At 52.1% G+C, this 27102-nt stretch overlaps 7 protein-coding genes across 7 annotated transcripts; 4 read left to right on the top strand and 3 right to left on the bottom strand.

The window, feature by feature from the left end:
* Positions 1-1003: 1003 nt before the first annotated feature.
* On the bottom strand, positions 1004-2386 carry HER10_EVM0002836 (uncharacterized protein; the record flags this gene model as incomplete). Its single annotated transcript, XM_035472530.1, has 3 exons — positions 1004-1498; positions 1557-2151; positions 2220-2386. The coding sequence occupies 3 exons, from the start codon at positions 2384-2386 to the stop codon at positions 1004-1006; spliced, it is 1257 nt and encodes a 418-aa protein (XP_035332328.1).
* A 13249-nt stretch (positions 2387-15635) lies between these two features.
* Positions 15636-18583, bottom strand: HER10_EVM0009102 (uncharacterized protein; the record flags this gene model as incomplete). Its single annotated transcript, XM_035478601.1, has 4 exons — positions 15636-15671; positions 15832-16564; positions 16609-18440; positions 18482-18583. The coding sequence occupies 4 exons, from the start codon at positions 18581-18583 to the stop codon at positions 15636-15638; spliced, it is 2703 nt and encodes a 900-aa protein (XP_035333075.1).
* A 385-nt stretch (positions 18584-18968) lies between these two features.
* HER10_EVM0000106 (pre-mRNA-splicing factor ISY1) lies at positions 18969-19666 on the top strand (the record flags this gene model as incomplete). The annotated part of the gene is given in 2 exon segments (XM_035469901.1): positions 18969-19122; positions 19137-19666. 2 exon segments carry the CDS (start codon positions 18969-18971, stop codon positions 19664-19666), a joined length of 684 nt encoding a protein of 227 aa, XP_035331998.1.
* A 453-nt stretch (positions 19667-20119) lies between these two features.
* Positions 20120-20857, top strand: HER10_EVM0007012 (ribosomal protein S14p/S29e). The gene is made up of 3 exons (XM_035476579.1): positions 20120-20264; positions 20348-20519; positions 20588-20857. The coding sequence occupies exons 1-3, from the start codon at positions 20158-20160 to the stop codon at positions 20648-20650; spliced, it is 342 nt and encodes a 113-aa protein (XP_035332826.1). The 5' UTR covers positions 20120-20157; the 3' UTR covers positions 20651-20857.
* A 347-nt stretch (positions 20858-21204) lies between these two features.
* On the top strand, positions 21205-22601 carry HER10_EVM0012813 (Arb2 domain-containing protein; the record flags this gene model as incomplete). Its single annotated transcript, XM_035482195.1, has 3 exons — positions 21205-21272; positions 21322-21453; positions 21542-22601. The coding sequence occupies 3 exons, from the start codon at positions 21205-21207 to the stop codon at positions 22599-22601; spliced, it is 1260 nt and encodes a 419-aa protein (XP_035333553.1).
* A 349-nt stretch (positions 22602-22950) lies between these two features.
* On the bottom strand, positions 22951-24817 carry HER10_EVM0001501 (uncharacterized protein). Its single transcript, XM_035471246.1, has one exon. The coding sequence runs from the start codon at positions 24667-24669 to the stop codon at positions 22990-22992; it is 1680 nt and encodes a 559-aa protein (XP_035332168.1). The 5' UTR covers positions 24670-24817; the 3' UTR covers positions 22951-22989.
* Positions 24818-25032: 215 nt separating this feature from the next.
* On the top strand, positions 25033-26844 carry HER10_EVM0012403 (ThiF family protein). Its single transcript, XM_035481799.1, has 3 exons — positions 25033-25367; positions 25423-26299; positions 26357-26844. The coding sequence occupies exons 1-3, from the start codon at positions 25191-25193 to the stop codon at positions 26824-26826; spliced, it is 1524 nt and encodes a 507-aa protein (XP_035333504.1). The 5' UTR covers positions 25033-25190; the 3' UTR covers positions 26827-26844.
* The last annotated feature ends 258 nt before the right edge of the window (positions 26845-27102 follow it).

Raw genomic sequence — 27102 nt, 5'->3', positions numbered from 1 at the left:
GCAGGTTCCCATAGAGGTTGCGCGTGTCCAGCTGTTGATCAGGCTAACTCTGGAGGGGGATGCCACGAACTTTCATGCCTGCATTGTGAGAATCAGATGTTATCTATACGAGAATCTAAGCAGTCCTCATCCGACGAATAGGCCCCGATGAACTACTACGTAACGAATCATTGCATACAGTTGCAAAGTCTCTGCACCAAGTTCCGAATTCGTACAGTCATGTGCATAAGAGGATAGAGTAATTTTATTGGCCTGAACGGACCCTTATAGAGAGACTCCGGTGCCGATCCCCAGAATGCCGACGGGATATCTAACCCGTTCCGAGTACGTACATACGGTACAAATCTGAAACATTTCTACTCAGCATTGTATTACAGTAAGTCTCTATAGTTTCAAAAAGTGGCAGAATCACGATCGATCAGATTCACTTAATTGCGGCCAGTTGGCATATGCAGCGCCGATCTCCCGCCGGGGCCGGGCCGAACTGCATCCCGCACCCGGGCTTGATTCACGGCCATCTCATCAGAATCAGATAACGGAAACATTATACTGGCGAAATTGTATTTTGAAATATCTACTTCAGGCAATATAAATATACTTGAGAACAAAATCAGCGCAGACTTTGAGAATGGAATCTTAGTGACCCACCTGTTGCAATTCTCCCCAACGTCTTTCCAACTTATGAGAAGCGAGCGGCTCGCTAATATACCCCAATTTGCACTCGCCGGATCAATTGTTGAGCGAGTGACAACGATACTGCCTTGCGCGTGTGTGCACTCGCAGATCGTTTTCGTCTCTGGTCTGTAGCCCAAGCTTCGGCCAGAGATAACAGATATGTAGCCCAGATGACTGGTTCACCTAAGCGAGAAGCGTTGCAGCGGAAAGGAAAACAAACCAGAAGCAGGAGAAACAAACAATCAAAACGCCTGAGAAACGCCCTATTTCTACCCAAAAGAATCCATAGCAACGCTTCCCACCAAGGGAAAATACCAGTCCACCACCGTCATTGGCTTGCGTCAGGCGCATCTGGAATGATCACATCGGCATCTTCAGATGCTCCCGCAGGTGTGACATCGGTGCTCAGATCAGGGATTTCTATATCGAATTGCGGCGACACGCCGAATTGCTTCGCTTCCTCGTCGTAAGTCAACCACTTGCCCGATGTTGCTAATCGACAACCCAGCCAAAGACAGCGCTGTGAGCGCTCTTCCATCATTGACGCAACCTCGAAATACTTTTCATCGTCATCCACTTTCGTGGCCGTGAACCAATCGTTTGGATAGTATTTATCAACCCAAAGGAGGCCTCGCTGCGCAAAATCGTCCGGCAGGGGACGAGGGTCACCTTTATCTGGCCGGGGGAATTCTTCCGACTCAATGATCTTGATTGTTTCAGTAGTGATATCGGTTGGCATGACGGTGTTAAGAAGCAAAGCCATGAGCTTCCAAGGCATCTTCTCTTCTATCAGTCCCATTGCTGCAGGGAACTGAGACAAGTGCTGAAGGAGTGAGAGAGTGACGTAGGTATGGTCGGATGTTCTCGAACCGTCTCAGCACAACATTATGAGTGCGAGCTGCGAAATCCAAGGCGTCCAGGAACTTCTGTGTTGGAGCAGCGAAAGTCTCAGCCTCTTCCATTGGGACGTCTGCGTCATCGGCACGGCCAGATTTAAGAGCTCTCATGATGGGATTGCTTTCGCTACCGTATTCGAGAAGTGAGCAACCCAACGCGATAGAAATATAGTATGCGCTATCCAGCCAGCGACGAGTGTGACGTGCGATGTGATTGTCCAAGCTATCGATGAACTCGTTGATTGACGATAAGAGTTGATCAGTATTCTTGCCCGAAAATAGGATTGCATGAGCGCGCACAAAGGCGGCGTCGATCTCCTGCAGCCTCGTCTGTGTGCCATTGAGATGCGGGTCAAATAGAGTCATAATTGACTCGCGAGCAGACAGAAAGGGAACTGGCACGCAGAGAGACTTCGTGTAATAGAAAAGCTGCTGCAGAGCATTTGGGCGCGCCAAAATTGCGAGATGGTGGTAAAGACGGCCCGTTTGAGGAGCCTTATCACTAGCCTTTGAGTACCAGTGTCGAGACACTGAAGTCCACACTTCTCTATCCTTGAGATCATCATCCTCAATAGCCATGCTGTAGTAAAGAGTCAATACGTGTGCAGCAGGAAGATGGGTAACAATGTCTGTCTTGAATTTACTGACCGATAGCGGCCCAAGTCGCCAAGACACTCAATCCAAGTGTCTTCGAACGTCGGAACAGTCTCATACAACAAAGCCATCATCGAGTATGCCAAATAAATGAATGTAAGCATATGTTCGAGCGAGGCAGGAAGACGATGACGCAAAAGCTCCAAATGAATGAATGCCATGGCACATGCGCGCCGGCATTGCGTACTTGCTCAAGCCGACGCAATGCTGGACTTGCAGACGGATGTTGCGAAGCAAGGAAGAAATCATGGTGTTCGTGTAGCAGAGTTCGGTGTAAAGCAATCAATGCCTGCCACTGCTCATTATTCAGCTTGGGATTGGTCTCGTTATTTGAACTTTGAGCGTTGTCGACCTCGATACACTTCGACTCAACCATGACGAGCCCAGCGTAAATGCCTTTTACCTCAGCTACAAGTTGTTCTTGGCTAATAGGGCGCGTCTCTGGCTGTTTGATTAATACTTCAGTGTTATCAAAATCAGAGGAACGCGGATGCTCGAACGTCCGATTGGAAGCTGCCCGAGGTAGGTCTGCACCATCTTTCTCTTTCGAGCGCCCAGCATCGGGCCGTCGCGGCGTAGATGCCCCCTCCTCAGGAGTCCACAGCCTGCCCGCCTTGTGTGCCGGGTCTCTTTGGAAGTCACTGTCTTCAGCATGGCTGGCACCAGAAACTTGTGGTTGCTGCCGGGCACGACTACGCTTTGGATGCGAAGACCTATGATCCCCATCCTTCCTCTTATTCTTTTCCGAGGAGGGGCTAGTAGCTCCTTGCCTATCGTGCCCGGCGACGGACGTCTGAGTGCTTGGGTCCGCATTGTCTTTTGATGCTGTTGTATGTTGATCGGTTGCGGACTGTGGTTGGTTCGACGTTGGGCGTACTTGTTGTCCCTTAATGCTATAGCAGTAAACGTTAGCACTGGAATATGCGGCTCTGCGACTGACGGCATTACCGTAACCAAGTCCTGTCTACTAAATCGTTTTGGTCGCTGTCATGCCTACTATGGCTATGGCCAGACTCTAGGAAGTGCCGCCCACGTCTTCCTTGTGGGACGTACAGGAAACGTATAGTCGGGACAATGGGCGCATTTTCGAAGACTTATGTCGTTGGCCCGCTTGTAATTTGTGAGTCTTTTGGAAAGGTCGAGACCACCACCGCGAGATTTATCCGTCATATTCAACGTATATTCGTGCGTGTTCCGTGCAGAACTGTCGCGAGGACAGCAAAGACGTCAAAGCTTCGGGGAAACGTAATTCCTGATGGCTTTTCGAGCCGAGGGAAGTGAGGAGACGGAAATTCAACAGTACTTCAGCTGGCTTCATCCCCTTCATATCATGGGGACTAAAAATCTTGCTGGATCGTGCGAACTGTTCGCAAGATTTCCATGAAAGAAAGCTCGGAAGCTATCTTCGAGGATCTTTCTCATAGAAGGCCATGAGCCTGCCTAACAGTGAGGCGGATGCGCGGCGAACCATTTCCAGGTATGTTCAAAGCGGGTGTACATATCTAGGCATATATCCCCGCCCCCTACCGCCACCTGGGCTTTAGCTCGGTTGCCTTACCTTGAGCCGCAATCTGGTCCGCGAACCAGCCACGCCAGGCAGTTTTCTTGTCCTGGGGGACTTCCCCTTCGCCCACATCAGCTCCCAAGAAACCCCCCTCACTGCCCAATCTCTTCCACTAGTACTCCGTAAGCGCACCATCACATATAATTAGGTGCTGTCCACCCGCACCCAAGCTGTTCCTCACGCTGCCCGACAAGATCGATCTCGTCTTCTCAGATCAGTGGTCAGGATGCGTTTTTGCACTTTCCGGTCCCGTCATTTGCACCTTCAAGAGTCATGAAAATGGAGTCTCGTAAACGGTGTCAGCCACTTCTGACCAGCGTTTCTACGCGATGTACTCGCATCAAATGGGATGAGAAGACTTGTGCACAAATTCAAGTCGCGGTGTCGGGTGCCGGGGGATCATGTGCCTTTTGTTTAGCGGCGACCGTAGCCGCTTGGGGGCCAAAATCTGGCCCAACCCACCTCCATGAGAAGTGTTTCGCGATCACTTGACGTCGGCTTACTTACATAAGTTCAACTGGCCAACCCAATAAATATGGAATCGTCCCGCACTTCTTCACCCTGGAGACATTTTATCGTGTCAGGCCGCCGGCTCTTCTGTCCAGCTGACAGTCTCGAGAATTGCTACTACGAACGTTGGGCTCTGCTGACCGAAATCCCGGCCATATGTGCCACCAGAAAGGTATTGACAGTGCTTCTTCTCCTATGTTCATACATCTTTCTTTTCACAAGAAGACATTGCCAGTGCGAGTTTGGGCGAGTCTCATTGTCTTGTTGGCTTGATGCTTTGTCCCAAACCCACAACCAATACTAGGCCTTGAGTGTCAGAGTCTCGCATTCAAGCCAACTTCCGCCAGGCTGTCAGCCTGGCTACCTACTGCCTTTCTTCTCTCTCAAGCTGTGGAGCTCGCTCTGAGGTGTCATTGGCTCTACATACTACCTCTTTCATTGGTTAGAACTGCACTGAACCACAAGTCCCCATCTCAACTGAGTCAACAGCCACACGGGTACTACCGGGAAACATCTTCAACTTCTGACCTTTCAAGGAGATGGTCTGGTGGGAAAGATTCTAAGAATCGGAGGCCTCGTGGCAAACATATTGCTTCTGATCACATAATTCTCGGTTCTTCCTCTTGGTCTGACAAATTTTCTCAGTCATGTGGCGACCAACCCGACTTCTCAGTCCTCAACGCCACCAGGTTGGTTGAACACAGCCACACAAATTACCGTATCGCATCGGCAAGCCCGTAAAGCAACGCAACAATGATGAAGCGGATAATTTATCACCCCGAAATTCTCGTACCAGCCACCACTGATCGATTTTTCCGCGGTCTCTCAAAAACTTTGAATGATGAAACCCGACACTGGGTTGCTCGGCTGCAGCTGGATGGTTTGTTTTGGCGGAGAGGAAGGTCCTGGTGGCCAATATCGACAGTGGCACGTGGGTGGTTACGCATGGTTTTGAAGCCTCTCAAGGACACTACCCCACATGAGTTCCAGCTGAAATAGACTTGCAGACATCGTATACGTAAGAAGGCGACTCTACAATGTCGCCCGAGCTAATACGACGAGGCTGGCTGAGCCCTAACTCGATAACCGATACTCGTATGCCGACTGGACCCGTAACGACATTACGAAATACTCACGCTCCATACAAACGCATGTTTTTATTCGGGCCTTCTGTGCGCAATTGGCGCTGACCGTTTACTCAATGACCCGTGGAACTCTGTTAGATCAGGCGTCCGGCGTCTGGAGACATTCACCTCAGCCATGTACAACTCTGGGCTGAGATTGGATATCACCAGAATCATCACTGTCGCAGCTGCCTTGGCTCCGAAGCATCTGGAACGAATCGATTCATCTACTTCACCGATCGTTCAGAGTGGATCGTCCTATGGCTGGCCACCATTATCACGCTGCATTTGCCCACAATGCCTAGTGTCAGCTCTTCCCGGGCTCTCAGGAGCCAGGGGTAAGCAACGGTGCAACTATTCGACGACAGGGCAACGTGCAGGCAACCAACGACGGACTGAATCATCACAAGCCAATTGCAAAGTCCTCAACGGATAGAGTGAGATGGTGTGGTCAGCTCCGTTGGCTGCATCCAAAAGTCTTGAGCCTGACTTGAACAATTGTCGGTGCCGCAAGGCTAGAACAACCCCTTGAACCCAGGACGAGGCTGCTCCTCACTGATCTGCCTTGTTTTTACATCACTCAATGCACAGAGGTCCATTAATTGGGACTCGGCATAGACAGCTGCAGAGTATCTTTTTAGTTCCGGTTCTCTTCGGACTTTTAGGCAGAACGCAACCTTTAGCGAGGATCTTACATACAGCGGCCTGAGGCTCTTGAATTAGCTCTTACGACGGATGAGCATACCAGTATCAAACGTCATTCATCCAAAAATCTTCCATCGGTCTTTGCGGACTTATCACTGTTAACACCTAAAAACATTACAAATACTAATTTTTGAGAACATTCTAGAATACAGCCTACCTTATGTAGCATTAGAGTCATAATTCTCAGATTGCGTTAGAATTATGGTCTTGCTCCTAAAACACTTTTCTTGACTCCTGCAACATAGTCATTATTCGAAATTCAACAGTTAGCAAGCCAATTAGAGCAAGCTATGAACTTAGTAGAACAAGGCTGTATTCAGCTTCAGATTTTGGACCCAGCACACACATGGAGTGAAACGTGATTCAGAACTCACTAGCACATTGTGGTCTCTTCGGAATCCGCTTGAGGTATCCGATTCTAACCGTCCTAGGTAGCCACAATACAAAGCCTTAGGCGCATCATGCGAACTATACATACTCATCCTGAGTGCATTTATCGCCAAATTTTGTCCAGCACCACAAAAAATGCCTAATTGGATGTAATCATTCAGCAACCTTCCTGGATCGTCAAAATGCGCTTTATTAGCCATGCACATCATTGAAATAAGGATGATGCAGGAAATCAAACATGAATCCAGGGCGTTGGCGTGTCAACCAGGTCACATTTCCAACATTTGCTGCATGATGATTGCAAAACGTGGCAAGCGTTATTGGACAGATAGAATCTAATGGTGTTAAAGACCCAACCTTTTGCATGAGAGGGCCGGACAGGACGAGGCCAGGCGGGCCCGCATCCTCGTGGCTAGCATCGGGACTTCTACTAATCCTGAACGATGTGAGACCACTATGAAATGCGCTGGCATTCACCGTGTCTAGAATAGGCTCGTGAGGGAGTGTGGATGTTCCCAAAGATCTACCTAGCTCTATTCTCTATTCTGGTATTTACCTTAGGCATGGCATGAAATCAATACCCATATCCATCAAAGTTGAGTGTAGACGCGATAGTAGCTTATAATTTGTTTTGCCAGCTTCATACGATAAAGGACACGACTGAAGTTTCAACCACCACTGTATCGAAATATGTGGAATTCGACTAAATGAAAGACCACGGTTGTTGAACTTACATAGAGGTGAAGTCGTCAGCGGACACGGACAAGGTAGCTAGCTGCAAGGCACGGGTATTACGGGTATAGAAGAACGTCAATTAAGCACTGCCCATAGAGCCCCTTGACTAAAGTAGGAAAGACCCACTATTGATGTAGGCAACAACCATCCGTGCCCCAGACCCGCTTTAAAGTGGAGATCTAAGTAGACACGGACTAAGGTAGCAGGGCTGATTCACCAATCCGGCTAAGTCTCATCGTAATCTCATCTCATGATGAACCTGTCATCCACCCAAGCGGAATGTCATCTCCTCCATCGCTCACCACCTGGCTCGGTGGCATTTAAATGTCTCAATGCCGTCATGGTCCCCTTCAAATAAGCAAGGTCAAGCAAGGTACAAAACGTAGCATCTTGTCGCCTTCATTTAGCCTCTGGGCCATAATCTCCATCACCAGTCGCCGTGGCATGATATCAAAGCTGCCAACTCCGAATTCCAATTCGACAGAACAAAGCACATGTTTTCGTCATGAGCCATCCCATCACCTTACCATCGGGAGATTTGACGACGCTTGACAGCCTAATCTCCACACCTAGCATCCGTTCCCGTCATTGAACAGCTAAACAAAGCTGGGAGCTTTACAGAACCAATGTTACGCCGCAAACTATTATTCGTCGTGAAAATTCTCACACCGAGACGTCATAGGAGTCTCCTGATATAGGACCACAATCGATTTTGCCTTAAGAGGCAGACTATGCGCCTGACCGTTTACGAGCCGCATCCCACACTTGACTAGGTACACGTTACGGGTCAAAGGAATGGCCAACATGCCCAAGACGGCATGTGCCCGTCGGTGAAGAGCTCTTAGAAGCTGTTCACGGCCAACCGATACTTCGTCATCTCGGCTAGAGTACAAACCCGGTGAAGGCAGCCAGGCAACTTTACCAGCCCCCATTCAGACCCAGCAATCAGCCCTATGCGGTAGCGAGGCATTGCGGCAATGGATTTATGGACAGCGGCACTGTGCCGTCGACAACGACCTCTCCACAGCCGCGCCGCAGTATCAATGGCGCAACACCCGGAAAGTGGCGGTGGGCAGCAAACCAACGATGCTAGCAAACTTTCCTTCAGCCATTCAATCAAAGAACATATCTGCGGTTGGTTGATACTAAGCCAGCTTGCGGGCAACATAACGCCCTGCCAACAGCCACGGCGGCCGACTTATGGGCAAGCGCCATTGACTATCAAGCTGGTTGTTCGTGTCTGGTCTCAGTGGACATGGTTGCGGTCGAGGTATTTTCCTGCAGATCCGGGGGCCGCCTGCCGACGTTCCGAGTTATGATTAACCAGCATCATATGCGATCGACACGCTGATATTCAACGCCAGGCATGCCGCAAGGCTGGTGACCTGGTTGCCTCAATGCCGCAAGGCGCCTTCCAATGTTGGTGCCAGGTCTGAGTGAGGTCATGCCAATATCGGTTCACGTCTATCACCTACGCGAGCCTTGTGTTTGAGATTGCCCTGCAAGGCAGACGTCTCCTGTGTTGCACCCTTGGAATTCGAAAATGTATTGGGATCGCAGGGTGAATATCAAAGCATCCCTAAAACACGTCTAATTCTATTGGCTATCTTACCACACCTTTGTCTCCCTTGGCTGCATCATTGTGCCCTATTATTTCCTGATGCTTCCAATCAACATCACTCTGAAGTCAATAGGCAAACAACCCCTTTTGAATAGCCTTGGGTCAATGGGGCTGATGGTGCCGGTGCCTGCGCCCGTTTCTTTACCTCAAGCTATTCAAGGCATGAGTTCAAGGGGTTCGGTGTTGGCGACGCGACGTCGGCGCGTAATTGTTGGTGATTCATTGGCCATCAACCTGTCTCCTGTTTGCTGCTGCGCCACGTGGTCCCCCTCCTTGCTGGTAACCCCAAACATACAGAGGAACTCCCTTACACCAGGATTTCCAATTTCATTGTTGAAACTGCATGATTGACTGAGTTACCTTGCACAGTTTTCAAGATTACCGTGGGCGATTAAGAGGTGTGTGTAGTTAGGGGGTCGTTTGTCGCAAGGGTTCGGCCATATCTGCCCCTGAATACGTTGCTTTTTTTCCGTGATGACCTCACATAAGACCCCTACCCGTGTCTGCAAAGACTTTGCAATATCAGTGACCCCTGAATGGGAATCTTACCCATTTCCACCGCCACAAGTTACGGGCGGCATCCTACTCGTCCAGATGTTCGGGAAAGTGCTTTCCCTCCCGTATAATGGACACCTGCAGAGGGGCAATGATGGCAGCCCAATGTCCATGTTTCCATTGCACACCTCAGCTTGACCAGAGCAAGCTTTTCGAGTGATTAGCATCTTTCACTCTGCATATCTGAGCTCGTAATTTGTAGTACTCTGTACGACTCTAACGGCCCTAGACCAGCGGCTTCCAATTGGGGATTCGTGTACGACGGTACGCTTGGAGGCGGCTGCTGGTGCAACAGAACATCTTTACGATTTACCGGCAACTAAACTGACAAGTGGATCTTACTCTCGGCCCTGACCGGCGACAGAGCTCCGCACGGGGGCTTTCCTAAAGCACCGAGACCGGTCTCACGCATGCCGCTCGCCCCGGCCCGAGCGTACCAGCCTTCATTATGGAGCACGCCAGCACACCTTTCGCTGTCCTTGAATGTCTGCAAATGGCTCAACAAGCAGTGGGAAGCAGTAGCTGATATAGGGATACTTCGAAATTATTCAACGTCTGACAGCGGATGTTGATGTGATTGGCTACCCAAGTTTTTCCTTGGGAAAGCTCACTAAGTTCGGTCAGGCCTTGTCATACAAGGAGATCTCAGACCGAGGTTGCACAACTTCGCATCGATTTTCGTCATCCACCCTCGTTAGGGATTCGGGACTTTCGGTTTCGCGCTGAAAACTATTCTGACCCAGGCAAGTCTCGGGCCGTTAAAAGGAGAGATAGATCTCAGCCTGCCGTTCTTCGGGGCTTGCTTGAAACCAAGACGAAAACAAAATCGGTATCCTTAGGATCAACAACGCCACGCGGGAGAGAAACTGACCTTCGCAACGAATTACCCACATCACCGAGAAGCCTCAAAATGGCGCCTTATCCGAATCCCACTGATCTCTCGGTCGAAGTGACCAAGGTTCTCCGGCGCTGAATTCAATGCGTCGCCACGTATCATGTTTCTGAGTTCATTTGCTGCCCTACGGGACGCCTGCTTTCAACCCAAAACATTAGTATCTACGATTTGATGCCTTCCCTCTGTGCGTTCGACATCAATTTCGGCACTTAACACTCGTGGCATTCGGCTATTCGGAGGATGTCAGGTGGACATTGAGAGCCCATCTCTCTGGCCCGCTATCAGATCTAAACACGAATAAATCGGGGCGAAAGTTGTAGGGCTTACGCCCAAATCATAGGTCAACTAATTACATCGGGTGGCGCGCTCGACATCCAATCTTTTGCTCATGCGAGGATGCGGCTGCGCACGTGAGCTCTAGGCCGGCGGGGCATTTACCTTCCACGCTTCTTCTTGTTGTGATGACTGCGTACTGCTTACTATCTTTGTTGGCGCTATTGATCTCCTCACCACCATTCGATACTGATGCATGAAAGACATCACCGACGGTTTAAGCTGATTCGGTTCTGCGAAAGCATACTTGCCCAACGAAACATAGGCTGCATAATACGTAGGCTTCAGATGGTACAGCTCAGCTCCATAAGCCATGCAAATATTGAATATCATCAGGGAGGATCTTGGAGTGCTGACGCATGGCAAGAAACAACCAGGATTATTTGATGCAGAGAGCCCAATGGTTGAAGGCGCAGGCATTAGGCATTAGAGCATCTGGCAGTCTACTAGGTACCCATTGGTCGGTAAGTGGCATTCCAAGGCCTGTCGGACCTCTAGGTTTTCAGGGTCATCGACGGAGCCCATTTCCATTGCTGGGAATTTGCGCGCTGGATGTACGTCTGAACTTAAGGCACGGGAGAGCCCGCCTTAACCCTGAAGCATTGGTAGGTATCATTCTTCAACGGGTCTGCCGTGCTTCTCCGCGCGCCAGCCCGCCTCACCCGGTACCCGCCGGACCGGGATAGCCCCGGCTCGATCCGGGACTCTCAGTGGGTTTCCCTCGTATTAGCCTGAGCACTGGCGTCGGCACTTACGTTTCCTTGATCGGGAGTGAGAGTTGATGAGTCTCCTCGCACTGCCATCTTCTAAGTCGCCAAGTGTTACAGAAGCCATCTGATAAGGCAAAAAGAAGGAAGGAAAGACTCAGGCGAGGTAAGGCAAACGAGGTCATGGACCTTGGCTTACCTTATGTATTTGGGATCTTCAAAATTTTCACGTGGCTACTATAGCTTTGCATACCTTCGGTGAAAGATAAGAGAGACAGGATCAGATCATTATGACAGGGAAGTCTAGGCAGCCAAATTGATCACCCTGACATTGGACAGGAGTCCAGGTGGCGAACCTCCGATTCGTCTCCAGAACATTGCGTCTGGGTTCGGAGGACGTGAAGGATGAGGATTCGCAAGGCATCTGGTCTGCCTTTCATTGCCTCACACATCGATCAGGCATGTTAATCAAGACATGACGTTTTAGATAGCGTATCAAATGTCCTTGACCCAGGACTTGGTTGCTTAGTTAACAGTAACCTGGCGGTCCACAGCATGAGGTGCTCTGATGCGAACATGAGGGGCATCCTCAGCGTGATACAGCAGTCAACATGCAAATTTGTATACATGCGCGTAGGAATTGATATTGGCGTTCTTGTCTGACTTCGGCCTGAGGTTACACGACTGCAAATTGTTACTCAACCTGGTACGCTCTCATAGACGCTTGATCACACAAATTGCTAGCTTGTTGAACGCGAAAACCTGACCGAACAACGTTCCGTAGTACATGATGGGGTTCACAAGGCCGTTCTGGCGTGATCTTTGATTGAAGACATCCTCAAGTATAAAAACTCGAGCTTTGTGAGACCAGTTGCTACAGTCCCTCACATCGAAGTATCAAGACACTATAGATTGATTCGTGAATCGTGTGAAATAGAATTCACATCGAGGTAAAGCATGTGAGACCATTTATACGGACGAAAATGCACCCTGTGCTTTTCGAGCAGGCAACCAGGTTGCAGGCCTCCATCCATATCCCTCGAATTCACATTGACATCTCAGGCGTTCATAACACACCTGTGTTCTCGAAATGAGCGGTGTTACTCTATTTTCCTGTTCAACATGGCGGTGAGTCATGAGTCACTCTTGGTGACATAATAGTCCGACCTAGTAATAACGGCACAGTCTTAAGATGCTAGTAATTAGCGCGCTTGACCAGTTAATCATGTGCTCTGTCATTCGTTCATTGAACCGGACCATCACTACCTAAGAGGAAAGCCCAAGATTACCGGTTAGCTCCTCCCTCAGAATGCTGTGCTTGGAAGCGGTGAAGATACATATGAGAAATCAGGGATATCTCGCCAGCCACCGTATTTCTCTGCCTAACTCATCCAGCTCTTCATCAAACATGGCAAGGGCCCTTGTCTGAAGTGGCCCGTGTCCAACTGCGACGCTGTGAGTTGGACAAGATAAAATAGTCAGTGACAATATTGAACTGCAGTGGAATTCAAATTCAACACAAATCCCACGACTGTTCACTGAGAAAATAATAAGTGAACATTCTCGAGGGAAATGCTCCCAGACAAATGTGCCACTTGGGATGTACCATTTCACTTATCTAAACCCCCCACCTTCGATGATATTTAGTGCGGTCATTGGCGAGGGTTCTTGCTGCACCGCCAACACAGAAGCCGCACATTTGGGGCGTTGGATTCGATAGATCTGTTGAGGTTAGAACATATGTCCACATAACATCGTCAGCTTCTCCACTATACAAGGCAACCACATGGACACTAATGCGCCAGGCCACATTAGATGACACCGATGAGGTCTTTTCTCAGGTTCAGTCTTGGTGTGCCCTATTGGAAAAGGTCACAAGGTCTATGCCCGCCGGACTGAGAATCTTTGGAAACGTCCAATCATGTGTATCACTGCATATCGATGAAAGGCAATATGCGAAAGCAACCAACACTTGAAGCGCTTGAATCAAGGCACTTGCATTAAGATATTCGAAGAATTCCAATACAGCCTGCTTGATAGCGTGGGTGGTTGGGCGTCCCCAGCCTCGATCCTCATCGCATTCATCCTAATTCCGCCTCACCTGAAAAGAAGGCTACACCGTTAGCATGCCTGGTCCTAACAAGCGCATATTGCCTCGGGCGTGTTGTTTATCTTATGAGAGAAAATAGCGCATCCAGCTGCTTTCGTAGACGCCAGGCGCGATTGTATCGTGTGATGTCGCGAAGTTCGGTTTCAGCAGTGTAGACAATGCTTTACACTTACAAAGGAGCCTTGTGTAGGATCTCACCGAAATAGAGGAAATAGTAGGCTGTGATGATGTTTCTAAAATGCAAAGTCTTGCTGAGTGATGAGAGAGATTCAGCGTACATCTGATGTTTGTTTTGGAAAGACAGGCTGGTCGTTCAGACGAAAGTCAATGCCGACATCAGATGGACCATAGTCAGACAGCGCGACGATGAATTAAGCTTAATTTGGCTACCCACATGATGTCGGTAGCAAAAGTAGAAAGGAGCCTTTTGCGTTGCATTGCTAGGGCATAAGAGATAATGGCAGACACTTACTCGTGTGTCGAGGCAGCAACTCTCACTGATATTGCGATACTATTGTTCCCACCTTGCCTAACGGTGATTTGCTTTGCGCTGAAGCGCTCATAAATTGATTCAGTGCATGATGTTCAGCTCTGTATGCATATTAAATTTGTTGATAGAGTCGAACAGCTTTATTATGAATTCGTTTCTAATTTTTTGATTTATGGAGTTTGGGCGGTGCTCTTGGAATCTGTCAACAATAATACATTTTTTCTGTCCCGAGACAGAAAATTACTAGCACTTACGAGACATTCTACCATGTGGATTCTCCCATAGATCGCATTGTGTAGATTAGTTTTTACCTCTTTGTTCTAGATCGGTTACTTTGAGCTACTACAAACCTAGAATATGTGCTCATTGCTGTGCGCCATATCTCTCGACACATTCCGTCCAACGATTTACAACGTTGATGACTGTTACGACTCGTGGCACGCACCAATTGGCATGAATAGGTCAGAAAGCAGCTATAATTGAGCAAAATGGAACGACCAAAAGAGTCACGTCGTCCAATGTTGAAAGTATCCACAGAAATGGCCGGCACGTCGTGGTTCGGTATTCTCTGAACCTACAGGTAGTCATAGTCCATGTGAACATTGAACATCAGTGAAAGTGAAAGCAGCATCTCGAAACATCTACTTGGAGTGCCAAACCAATTATTTAAGTAAAAAAACTTTCGAGGAGCTCGGCATTTATTTTCTACACAGCCATAGCCTATTGTTCCTACTCAGCTTTTAGGGTTAAGCCTAAGCATACGAAACTTTACTGAGTTGCGAGATAGCTCAGTACTTAACGGCGCAAATTCACTTTGGCCTCAAATTCGATTAAGGGCCGGTTTTTAGAAGTTGACTGAGTTGATTATTGGAGTTGTGTCGAGTGCGGCGCTGTTGCTAGGTGTCAAGACGAAGGGAACTCGGCGGGAACACTGCTCGCGCGCGAATGATGGACCATGTATCAATACCACACAATGGAGTTTTGAAGCTCAAGCATCTCCTCATATACCTCAATCTTCTCGCCGATTTCATTGCCAATTCCACTAGAACGTCATCCTGGCAACTACTCCTCACAGCAAGCTTCACTTTTGCCAATAGATAGATCCAGAATATCGACGCGGCTCGCGGATCTAGTTCCCAGACTCCCTCCCAAGAAAAGCAGTAAGACCCACGAATCAACACTGAAGCTTAAAGCTTTTGGCAACGTCTAGGACGCCACTGACTTTGTTGAACACTTCCCAAAGTCAATAGTTCATGCGTTCATGATTATGTAGAAGCACGTAGAGATGAACATGTCTAGCCGGCAGGCCACCAAGTTGTCAAATCGTGACCGGCTTCATATTGACAGTTGAGATGCCCCTTTTCATGACGGTCTAGAGTTTTCACCTCACATTTATGCATCGCGCAGAACGGGCTGTGGAAGCTGGTCCATCAACACGTCCTACAGTAAAGCATGAGACTATGTCTACATCTAGGCGCAACTCTAGGCAGTCACAAGAGGCCTTATACAGTGGTGCATTGTTAATGGTAACTTTTTCCCATTTTCGCGACTCTGAGTCGACAATACCATTTGTAGACAGCAAGTAAAGGTGATGGTAAGGACACATGCAGGGACATCATTGCACAAACTCAAACGACTCTATTATATCATGATATCATACAATACTTTTATCTACGCCCAACGCAAGTTGGTCTGCTTCTTGCGAACCTATTCCTCTCGTTAGCAAATGATCTGCCAAAACGTTTGCGGGAGCAAAAAACTTACAATGGGCCCCAACACGGCAACACCAACAGTGAGCGCAAGGACAGTCGAAATCAGGCTAATCTTGTTGAATGCCGAGGATGTCAAACGCAAAGCTAGGCGCGACACGGCTTCCAAGACGTCGACGCCGGGAGAAGACCAAGCTGGTGCTCTCCACAATGGTAGGCGAGGTAATGATCTTCTGCACGCCAATGACGTCGCGCTGGTGGGTAATAACTTGTCTGGGGTCGATCTCAATGGCGGGGTGGTACCTGATCAAGCCCTCCGCCTCCATCTCCGCGGGTGTCGGGTCACGTCCGACTGGACGTCTTGGCTCAAGGAGCTGGCGGGGAAGACTGACAATGGCGTGAGACTCTGGCAGGTAGCCTAGAACGTGGCGGCTGGTGATGCCCTGGCGGGTCTGCGTGACAGCAAGAGCGGCCAGAGGGGCAGACAAGATCCAAGCTTGGCTGATCACTGAGGGAAGGGGCACGCCGGTCGGGGTATCGACAGGCTCGGTAGAGGAGAAGTTGGCAGCGTCACCAAGCGGGCCTCGATCATCGGCGTACTCGCTCTCGTACAAGTCGGAGACCACGATCTGGTTGCCCTTCAGGGTTTGTCCAGAGAGAGGCTGACCAGCATCATCCTTGAGAGAGTACTGTCCGAAGAACGAGCAGGCGAACCAGTTCTCAGCGAGTGTGCACTCGATGTTCTTGTTGCCGTCAACTCCCTCATGAGCAGTGGAGTGGAGGACAGCGCCTGAGACCGAGTCGATCAGGTAGACGTTGAGAGAAGACTTGGCGTTGCTGTAGGCAGAAACGACAATGGTGTTGGGGTTCAGGTACTTGTACTTGACGCGTCTGTCGCCGAGAACACGTCCGATGGAAGCAATGGGATCGTGGACGGGATTGCGATGTTGACGATCTCAAAGCCCGCTGGCGCAGAGAACTCCCAAGCAACCTGTTCCTTGCCTGTGCCTTCCTCCTCGATGTAGGTTAAGCCCTTCAGCTCGCCCTTCAAGCCACGAACGACGACAGTCTGTGTGGGTATCCATGCAACAGGGGACGCGATGGCACCTCCAACTCCAACCGGGGCGAGCCATGGTCCTGAAGGGCTATCGACAATGACGGCAGCTTGAGTTTGCACCCAGGAGCCTTCAGGCATGGAGTCAACCATCTTGCCAGTGTCTGTCTTGGCTATAACGTAATCGCCAAAGTGGCCTCGAACAGTGACGGTGGACTTGGCATCCTCAACGAAGATGCCCTTGATATCCCAGGTGTTGCAAGGGGCGATGTCGACAGCGTGAAGTTTCCAGATGACTTTGCCATGCTTGCCGATATCAATACCGAAAAGCTTGCCGCGTTTGGTCACCAGAACCACGATCTTATTGAAACCAAAAGCATCGCGAGAAAGACCCTCTGTCTTTGAGGTAATCTCAGCTCCGGTGATGCTGCTGACCAGACGCTGGGGGATCGAGGCAAGGTAGTCGGGCAGATAGGCGAGATCATCAAAGTGACGTTGGACACGGTGGATGTAAGCAGACAGGACGTTGTCGTGTGCCTCGGCTTCGAGGGTCTTGGCGAGGTCCTCACTTTCGGGGATTTCTGCAAAGGCCGCAGCGACACCTCCGGTAAGACCTTCAGGGCGAACCCAGGCCTCCTCGCCGTTGCGGACCAGAATCCAGTCATCCAGCGTAGTAACAGCGGCGCAGCGGACAGCAAAGTTGTCCGCAGCCTTCTTGATAACCTCGGATACGGCGTGAAGAGATGCGAATCTCTCATTTCCTTCCTTGAAGGCCCATTTTCCGAGGATGGCATGTGAGCTTGACGAGGTAAGGATAACCTCCTCCTCGGTGATGCGCGTGAACCACACGTTGGCGCCCTCCGAGCTAGTCGAGAACGCGCCCAGTCCAGGGAGCACCGGCAGCTCGTGGTGCTTGGTGACAGCATTGTTCTTGATATTGACGTGGTAGACCTCGCCCTTGTGGCTGTCGGAGGATCTGCTGTGCACCAAGAAATGCGGCTCCGCGTTGAGGTGATGCGGGGCATGGATAGCTACATCGAGGGTCCTGGGGAACGGGAGGGCAAACTCCTGCTTCGACTTGGTGCCCAGAACGTTGACCTTGAGCTTCGTGTGATCGCTATCGAGCCAGGCGACGATGGGAGACGCGGAGTTGGCGCCTACGAACATGACGTCTCTTTTATCCGTAACGTCGCCTTTGCTGCCGAGGCTGATGTCGTCGATGCGCTTTCCAGTGAGAGTGTCGTGGACAGACACCCTCACGGCCCACATACCGTCGTTTCCGTAAAGGCTGACAACAAAGATCTTCTCGATATTGTTGGATACCTGGAGCGGGATAGTCTTGGACGCATCCTTGTTCTCCCACACCACAGTTCCGTCAGCACCGTTGAGTCTTCGCAGGACGGTAGAGCCATCCTCCTCTTCGAAAAGCGCCAGCACATCCTTGCGTCCGTTTTCTGTCATCTCCATGACTTCCAGATCCTTAATGGTGCCCACGAAGTCGATCCACCAGGCGTTCCTGCCGGACAAGGCGTTCCAGGCATGCACTGAGCTTCCGTACGCAGACACAACCCAATCCTCGTCCTCGGCCGCTCGCAAGTGTCCGCCTCCATTCGTGATATTGCCCGTCAGGAATTGACGCCAGACGACCGCGCCGTTGCTGGGATTGACGGCTCCGAGAACGCCAACATCGCTGAGGGTGTAGAGTAGTGAAGCCTTATCGTCGCGCCGAGGCTTGTGGAATAGGTGGTCTCGACCTGGGGACGGAGCTCGTGGTGGTAGTCGATGTCGCCAACCTCGTCGACGAACACAGCGCCGACTAGCGACGTAGCTGCGAGAAGCAGCGTCGTAAGGCGCATGGTGATGGGGGTGTGGTGCTTTGAGCTTGTCGTGGAGTTGGACAGCTCCAAAAGTGTGTGAAGCTCGCACGTCACTTGGTGGTGGTTCAGTGGTGGTAGGAGCAGTGCTGTACGATTAGTGTACAAAGCACAGCGTACCTACCTTACCTCGCCCGCAGTGGAAGGTCCCATATTTCTGTTGGAGGCTGCTGATTGGATGTGGGAAGGCCGTGCCAGGCGCGCAACATTGACGACCGAAAGCTTTCAGAAGACGACGGTGCCCTGCCGTGCGACTCTCTTTTCCAAAGCCAAACCAAACCACATTCGCTCGAAGCTCAGCGCTCTATCCCGTCGCCAAAGCTCTCACAATGGTATGTGAATCTCCCGTGCATGTTGAACTTGGAGGATGCTAATAGGCGCAGGCGCGAAACTCGGAAAAGGCGCAGTCCATGCTGTTTCGCTTTCGCGAAGCGCAAGCAGCGGACCTGGGCATTATCGACATCGGCCGGACAAGACGACCGAGAGTGATCACCGAAGTCGATTCGATACCGTCATGCGAGGTGGCGCGGCCAAGTGCTGAAGGAGATCTCGCGCAAGGTCTCCAAGATTCAAGACACCGCCCTCAGTGACTATCAGATCCGTGACCTCAACGATGAAATCAACAAGCTCATGAGGGAAAAGTACATGTGGGAGGTGCAAATACGGAATCTTGGTGGACCTAATTACATGCGTGGAGGCGGCAAGATATACGAAGAGGGACGAGAGATACCAGGAGGCGGGAAAGGCTATCGATATTTTGGACGCGCGCGAGACTTGCCCGGAGTCAAGGAGCTATTCGACGCAGCCAAGGCAAAGGCCACAAATGAGAAGCCTCTAGAGACGAGGGACGACTTGCGGAAACAGGTCGATGCGGCGTACTACGGTTACGCGCCAGATGAGGAGGACCCGGAATTGCTGGCGTATGAGCTCGCAAAGGAGGAAGAGGCCCTCGCGCACATGGCAAAGACCGGAAAGCAGCAACTACCGCCTGACTGGGAGGCTTTGCGGGTGACACAGGCAACGGAAAAGAGCTGCCGACACTGGAGGAGGTGCAAGAAGAGTTGATCAACAGGCGGCGGCAGAAGCTCTTGGACCAATTATAGCAGCCAATCCGCGCGCTGCCTTTTCGGTTACGATGAGAACTGCTTTGATCTTTTTGGAGGGTCACTGGTGTTTTTCGAGAGGTCGTGTCGCTGCTGTATCATATTGCAAAGTTTGGGGTTCAGTCATAGCCTGAGATGATGGCTGGCGTTCTTGGAGGTTTTACGGCTAATCGAATACCAAAAATGCTATTTCTGTGAGCTCACATGGAGTCTATATTGACAGAAGTATTATTCTTGAAAAGCGCTTGCCAGCGCCTGCGGATGAGCTCGATCTAAGGTAAGGTAAGGTACCCAGGCAGGGTGACCTTGGGTGGGCTCGGTGAAGCTCGGTGAGAGATAAGATAACGCCCTCCACGTGACCCATCGCGAACTTCAATCCGAGCTTCGAAAGCTTGACTTTTGCGATTGCACGATCAGCGACTCCCCGTTCAATACGTCACAACCGCCGCCAAAATGTCGATGTTCCGCGCGAAGAAGCTCGATCTGGGATGTTTCGTCAACATCAGGACGATTCGTGACCACACGAAGCGCCAGGTCTTTATGCAAAACGAGCCCGAGAGGTCAGCAACACCGAGCCTCCTACATCCCCTTAAAAACCGACGACGCCAATGGAATTGAAACTGACATGAAGCTCGTGGAACAGACAAGCTCTCCGATACATTATCCAGAACACGACTCTCCCAGGCCGTGTGCGCGCCGAGGCGCAGCTTCAGCTGGGTCAGATGCACTGCTACACCCGGCCGACGCAGATCAAGAACCGATGCATTTTGGGTGGCAAGGCCAGGGGTGTCTTCCGCGACTTCAAGATGACGAGGGTACGTCGAAAACGTGGCTTTTCGTCGCAATTGGGTTTAGATTCGCGCAGACTGACTAAGAAATACAGTTCAACTTCCGTATGCAAGCGTACGAGGGTAATATTCCCGGTGTTAAGAAGGCTAGTTGGTAGACGAAGATGCGGCGGAGGATGATTATCAAAAATAAAAGCAGGGGAACACTGTTGTAAGATACAACGAAAGGGCTCGTGTACCTTTGAGACGGCATGCTACGCTCGCGAGCTTGCTCACAGACGATTTGGGAATTGGCGTTTGGCTGCATGTTCGCACCCTAAGACGCATATGTACAGATACAAATACTGGCAAACAATGTACAACACATCTCAATTCACGTGTGGATCGGATCTGTGTGATAGCGGACGATTTTCCATTCTGCATGCCTCGCATATGTCTATCTAGGCAGGAAGTCTCACGAGTGCAGTTGCCTTCTCATTCAACAAGAGGGCCTGGATCTTGCCAGGATCGTTGAGCCTGGGGTTCCTTCCTGTTCACTGCTACTGTTTTGTTTTCATCTTACCATCTTTTCGGTCCCTCTCCTGCTCTCCCACCGAACTTATCACAGCCTCGATCTCCGTCTCTTCAAAATCGATAACACAAAGCCCCTTCTCAGCCATCTTTCCTTCTACACCTCAAGTCTTCCCGACCTAGGTTCTCTCCAACCACCACCATGTTCCTCCGTCGGTGGTCTGGTCTCCCCAAAGACCCTATCTTCTCATCTAACTTGAAGGATCTTGGGTTTGTGGCCTCTACCTTTGTAGGCCTTGACCAGAGCTAACATTTCCAGCTATTTCATCAACGACCAAGATGAGATCCGCAACATCAAGGAACCCAATTACTACTTCAAGTACTATCTCACCAAGAACGGCCGCGTCAATGATCGCCAGCGCTTTCATTTCAATGGCAAGTACCTATTATTGTTGACCTTCATTGCGCCTTCTTCCTAACCCTCATACAGAAGCGATCCGTGACATCGTCCACGGCCGTCTCGAAAAGGAAGGTTTGAGAAAAGTCCTGCTACCTCTCGGCGTCGAGCCAACCTTGCCCAGCGTCACCATCTTCACGAGTGCCGATCTTGCCTCTGCCTCGCGCGTGGTCGTGATCTTTGGCGAGCCCAGCCAGGATCTCGGCAACTTGGCCCTTCGCGTCGTCAACGGCCCAGGCGGTATCAGCAAGGGTAGCATGGTCTCGGTCGTTCAGGCGATCAACCGCCAGAGAGCTTCGCCGTCCGACGATGGTCCTACCGGAATCATTATCGCCAACACGGGTGAGCTCTGGTGGTGGCCCGAAGGCAAAAAGGCTCTGAGCCCGACCTCGGCTATGGCCGTTCCCAGGAAGAGCATGGTTCACCACGGCCGCGCCAATAACCCAAAGTATCATTCAATCCCGAAGAACGAGACCCCCGAAGCCCACATTGCATACGTTCTCAACGAGGTCATCCCATCGCTTCTATCGCCAGACGCTCGCCTCGACATTATCGGCATAGGCCTCGGTGCCGACTACGCGACTAGAGTGTTAGACACACCCGACACGTGGTCTGCCCTCGGTCACCGCATCAACACCTTATCCCTGCTGGGTAGCACAACCAGCGTCGATGAACTCTCTCACGAACCCCTTAAAGAGTTCCTCCCTCGCCGTGCTCGAGCGTACATCACAGATGAAGCGCCTGCACTTACACCCGTGGCACAACCCGGCGGCAATCCAAACACGGCCTCCTTCACACAGCACGGCTGCACAGTCTACAGCTCCGGCGAAGTCTACCTCGTCGAGTGCATGCTCGTCACCAGCCACGTCCCCATGCTCGACTGGGTCCAGGAGGTCGCTCTCGCCGGCCCCGACTACCGCCACCCGGAGGTTGTCGCCGTCGACCCTCATGTGCCGACAGAGGAGGAGTGGGCGGCGGGAGGATTCGACGAGCAGTGGGAGAATATGCCCGAATTTGCGAAGCCGAGTATCGGATATGCCATGGCGCTTGAAGACCATGAGCATTGCCAGGTCCTAGAGGGTATTCAGAAGCTTGCGGTTGAAGAGAGTGAGAAGCAGAGCGATGCTTGGGAGGAATCCTGAGTGAAGATGATGAGCCGTCACATAGACGGATAGGAGATGGTAGCATCTGGGACGTTATGCTCAGTTGGGCACGATGATTAATATCAGGCCTCAAACATTTAACAGGAGAGCTGGCGTGAGGCAGTTAGTCGTGATCATAAAAGCTAGCAACTTACATTTGCTCTGCCATTCACGCTGAAAGCGCCGCCGTGGCTTGTGAATGGGTAAAGATAATAAATACGATGTACCTATATCCCATAATCAGTGATGACTGATAATACTTCGCTGCCATCATCCGACAAACAAGACATCAAATGTGCAAATGGTATCATTAATATAAAATTGCCGAAACATTATTGTACAAACTACACCCTGTTCGCAGCGCCATCTGCATCAGAACAGCCAACGCCTACACCTGAAGCAACGAAGCCAACCCAGCAACAGGCGGCTCAACCTGCACCAACAGCTCCCTGGTCCGCCGTATCCTCTCCTTGACGACCTTCTCCTCCGCCGCCCACCTGCTCTCCTCGGTCTTGGTCTCCGTCCAGAACCCAAACGCGGATTTCGCCGGCGCGGCCTGGTTCTTGGCCTCCTCTTCCCTAGCCAAGCTGGCCACCATGGCAGACCAGTTCTGCAGTCCCGTGCCGAGACACTCGCGGCACGTCTTGCGGGCCTCCTTGTCGCCGCCGATCGGGCCGAGCTTGCGCAGCTGCTCCTCGGCGAGGTCGACTGCGTCGCGCGTCCAGGCGAGGCCTTCGTCGCGGTTCGCGGCCTGCTTCTTGGAAGAGGAATCCTTTACGGCGGCTGCGGCGGCGTAGATGATTTCGCCAATGTAGAGGTTCAGCCCTGCCTCTTCGCAGAGTTCTTTCGGATGGCGCCAGGGCGGGCGGGTGCCGTCGTCTGGTGGAGCGGGATACCTCGGCGCCTGTGCTAGGTTCCATATTCTCTGCCACAGCGTCGCGGGCGTCTCTGCGGGACGTTCTTGACCGGGGAGAGGAACCTGAGGCAGGGCGCGGCGGGCGCGGAGGACGGAGATGAAGATGGGGAGGGCGGCGTTGACGTCGTCGTTGCGCGCCTTGTGGAGGGCGATGGAGGTGAGGACGGCCAGCACGTTATCGGACGGCAACGTCGTCTTCTTATCGTTGATGGTGTAGGTACGGGGGTCGACGAGGGGGGGGTCGCTCGGGGCGGTCGCGGTGGCTAGGGTGAGCGCCCACTGGTACATGCGCTCGGCGGCGTCGGGCATCTGCTTGTAGTCGAGGAAGGAGGCGTAGGCAAGGGCGGCGTCCATCTTTTGTCGGTCGGTGAAGCCCTTTGTGGTGAGGATGCGGAGGTAGTGGTTCTCGGCGGGTTCGTAGGCGACCTCGCAGTCCTCTTCGCGGGGCGCGCTCTCCGCGCCGGGCGGGATGGGTTTCGGGTGCGGGTTGGAAGGGCCCAGGACGACGTCGGCGGGGAAGATGATGTTCCTCGTCCGGTCCTTGACCCAGCCGTCGAGCTGCTCCGCCGCCTGCGCCATGAGCATCAGCACCTCGTAGTAGCCCCGCCTCCAGTTCTCGCTCTTGGCCGAGACATCTTTGCCCGCGTTGCCGATGCCGTCGATGGATAGAGGTTCGTCGAGAAGCTCGCGGATCGCGGCGCCGTCGATATCCGGGTTCTCCAGCCGAGCCAGCGCGCCTCTGCATGTCACGATGACCTCGACCCAGTTCACGCTGTGGCCGGGTGTATCTCGGGCGGCATTCTTGGCGCCGCGGATGCCCATGCGCGTCAGGTAGGACCACTCATGCGGCGTGGGGTATTCCTTCTCCAGCCCTTCCTGGTTCAGCAGGAAGACGATGCCGAGGATGCATAGGGCACCGCCCCAGATGGAGACATTGTAACGGAGGAAGAGACGGCCCTCGTAGCGCAGGAAGCGTTTCTTTTCTGTGGTGAAGTAGCGGGCCCGCGGCGCGGTGACGACGGGGATCGAGAGGAAGGGAAGCTGTGGCCTGCCGCGGGAGGTGAGGGATGTGTTGCTCGTAAAGGGCCGGGTGGTCTGGAGCCGGAAGAGCCTCTGGAGGAGGATTCGGCGGAGGGCTAGGCGCTGGCGCATCGTGGCTGCGGGCCAAGGAAACTTCTGATCGGGAGTGTTGTCGTGTTCATGCGGTTGCGAGGCTCATTTGTTCCTGGTGGGTGTCCGTCGGTAGTTGTGTCGTAGTTGACTTCTTTGCGGTAGAATTAAATATTCGGGAAGAAGCTCAGAGCTTGAAGTGACCAGGGAGCTTCCAAACCGAAGTGGTCGATGCATCCAAGATTCCATGCCGAAGTGGGGCCACTCATGGCCGGTGCGGTCGGTGGTGTCGGTGGGCGAATGTTCCGCTGTCAGCTGGAATTGGAGATGCTGATTGGCCACTCACCTGTAGCAACTTTTTTTTTTTCTCAGACCGGCGAAGGTGCAATAGAAGCCTAACTTGAAGGTACTGCTTAGACCCATCGCCAGTGACTTTGAGAGGGTCCTCCTGAAACTCGTGTAAGACTGGCTTGACAGAAAGCCACTCACGGCACTCTCCCTCTCTGTTGACTTGGCACTTCACTAAGCTCATCATCTTGCATGATGAGTGTGCGAGATTGAAAATGTCTTCATTTTTCTCTAAAGCGGCGTCAAGTCCGCATGCGCAACTGGCGGCAACCGCTGTGTTGTCTGGCGCCACGGTAGCATGTCTCATCCTTGGCTACCAAGCATTCGAAAGAAAAGAACGAATCCAAGATCTCAAAAAGTCCATCCCTTCCTCTCCTGAGGAAGCTGCCAAGGTAAGTGGACCGTTAACATTATAACATGAACCTCTAAACTGATCACATCTCACAGCTCACTCGGTATGGCGCCGCATCTCCCCCAGTAGACAAGGAGGATGCCCGCAACCAGGCTCTCGCCAGGAGAGCCCAGGCCGGCGACTTTGACGAGGAACTCATCCTCGAGCAACTCGCCCGCAACAGGGTCTTCCTGAAAGACGACGGCCTGCAAAAGCTCCGCAACGCCTTCGTCATTGTCGTCGGCTGCGGCGGCGTCGGCTCCCACTGCACCGCCGCCCTCGCCCGCTCAGGCGTCTCCAAGATCCGCCTCATCGACTTCGACCAGGTCACCCTCAGCTCCCTCAACCGACACGCCGTCGCCACGCTGGCGGACGTCGGCATCCCCAAAGTCCAATGCCTCTACCGCCGCCTCATCGCCATCGCCCCCTGGGCCAAGTACGAGCTCAAGAACCAAAAGTTTGAAAAGATTGCCGCCGACGCGCTGCTTGCGCCCTGGGCCGAGGACGGGCAGAAGCCGGACTACGTCGTCGACGCGATTGACAACATTGATACAAAGGTCGCTCTGCTCAAGTACTGCCACGATCACGGCATCCCCGTCATCTCCTCCATGGGAGCCGGTGCCAAGGGCGACCCCACGCGCGTCAACGTCGGCGATATCGGAGCCAGCACCGACGACGGGCTTTCCAGAGCTACTCGCAGGAAGCTGAAGCTGCAGGGCGTGACGGGTGGTATTCCTGTCGTGTACTCGACGGAGGTCGCCGGCGAGGGCAAGGCTGCTCTCTTGCCGCTCGACGAAGAAGAGTTCAAGAAGGGCCAGGTTGGCGATCTCAGTGTTTTGCCGACTTTCAGAGTCCGAATTCTTCCCGTGCTTGGAACCATGCCCGCCGTCTTTGGATACATCGCCGCGAACCACGTCATTCTCAGCATTTCAGGTAAGAAAACTCCCGAAGCGAATACATCTGATCTTACAGGGCTAATAAAGCTTCTAGGATACCCCCTTGATTACGTCCCGGCCAAGAACCGCGACAAGCTCTACACAGACATTGTAGCGTTCGTCCAAGGCTCCGAGACGAGAATCGTCCACCACAGATTCGGCATCGAAGAGTCCAAGGGTCTCCGCATCCCAGTCTCCCTCGGCGACGCCGCCTTCTTGACCGAGGAGCTGTGGAAGGGACGCAGCGCCGTCACCGGTCTCATCAACAGACTTGTGCTGGTACGGTGGAGACGGCCCGAGGGCCAGACCAAGCTGCGCATTGGGGAGGGCGCCGAGGAGCAGAAGTGGTCCAACATTCGCTTCCGCGACTTGGTCTGTATGACTAGAGACGAAGCTCTCCGCCACGAGAAGGAGTACCTTAAGAAGGACGATACCAAGTTGGAGGACCTGTACGATGCGGACGTGATTGCCCGGATAGAGGCTAGGCTGAAGGAAGCTATCGAGGTCGAGAAGGATAGACTTTGAGTAGAGAGTACATTTTAGAGCCATATCACGAGTGTACGATTGAAAGCCATACGTCTTTTTTTCCCCCGTCCAGATGACCCTCGAGCTTGTTCTCAATGTTAACTCAAGAGAGGCCAAGGTGTGGCTGGTGGTGCGATGTAAATGTGGCTATGCAAGATTAAAGTGGAGGGCGCCCAAAGCTCCCGTCGTCGCGCGGCGCGCCTGACTGGACTTCTTCAACCGCGACTTGCTTCTTCCACCTTCAACCGAAGAGGTCTCCCGACTGCCACCTCTGCC

This window comes from Colletotrichum scovillei, assembly GCF_011075155.1.
Source record: "Colletotrichum scovillei strain TJNH1 chromosome Unknown Contig00006, whole genome shotgun sequence".
NCBI classification, from domain to species: Eukaryota; Fungi; Ascomycota; class Sordariomycetes; order Glomerellales; family Glomerellaceae; genus Colletotrichum; species Colletotrichum scovillei.
Note: the sequence above shows the minus strand (reverse complement) of the source record. Positions and strands in the feature narration are given on the sequence as shown.

What these genes read in the sequence shown, in the direction of transcription:
- HER10_EVM0012403 (XM_035481799.1), top strand. Translation starts at nt 25,191, where the DNA reads ATGTCTTCATTTTTCTCTAAAGCGGCGTCAAGTCCGCATGCGCAACTG. An exon ending in CTCCTGAGGAAGCTGCCAAG is followed by an intron (nt 25,368 to 25,422) that starts GTAAGTGGACCG and finishes CACATCTCACAG; the next exon opens with CTCACTCGGTATGGCGCCGC. An exon ending in CGTCATTCTCAGCATTTCAG is followed by an intron (nt 26,300 to 26,356) that starts GTAAGAAAACTC and finishes TAAAGCTTCTAG; the next exon opens with GATACCCCCTTGATTACGTC.
- HER10_EVM0001501 (XM_035471246.1), bottom strand. Translation starts at nt 24,669, where the DNA reads ATGCGCCAGCGCCTAGCCCTCCGCCGAATCCTCCTCCAGAGGCTCTTC.
- HER10_EVM0007012 (XM_035476579.1), top strand. Translation starts at nt 20,158, where the DNA reads ATGTCGATGTTCCGCGCGAAGAAGCTCGATCTGGGATGTTTCGTCAAC. An exon ending in ATGCAAAACGAGCCCGAGAG is followed by an intron (nt 20,265 to 20,347) that starts GTCAGCAACACC and finishes CTCGTGGAACAG; the next exon opens with ACAAGCTCTCCGATACATTA. An exon ending in GCGACTTCAAGATGACGAGG is followed by an intron (nt 20,520 to 20,587) that starts GTACGTCGAAAA and finishes TAAGAAATACAG; the next exon opens with TTCAACTTCCGTATGCAAGC.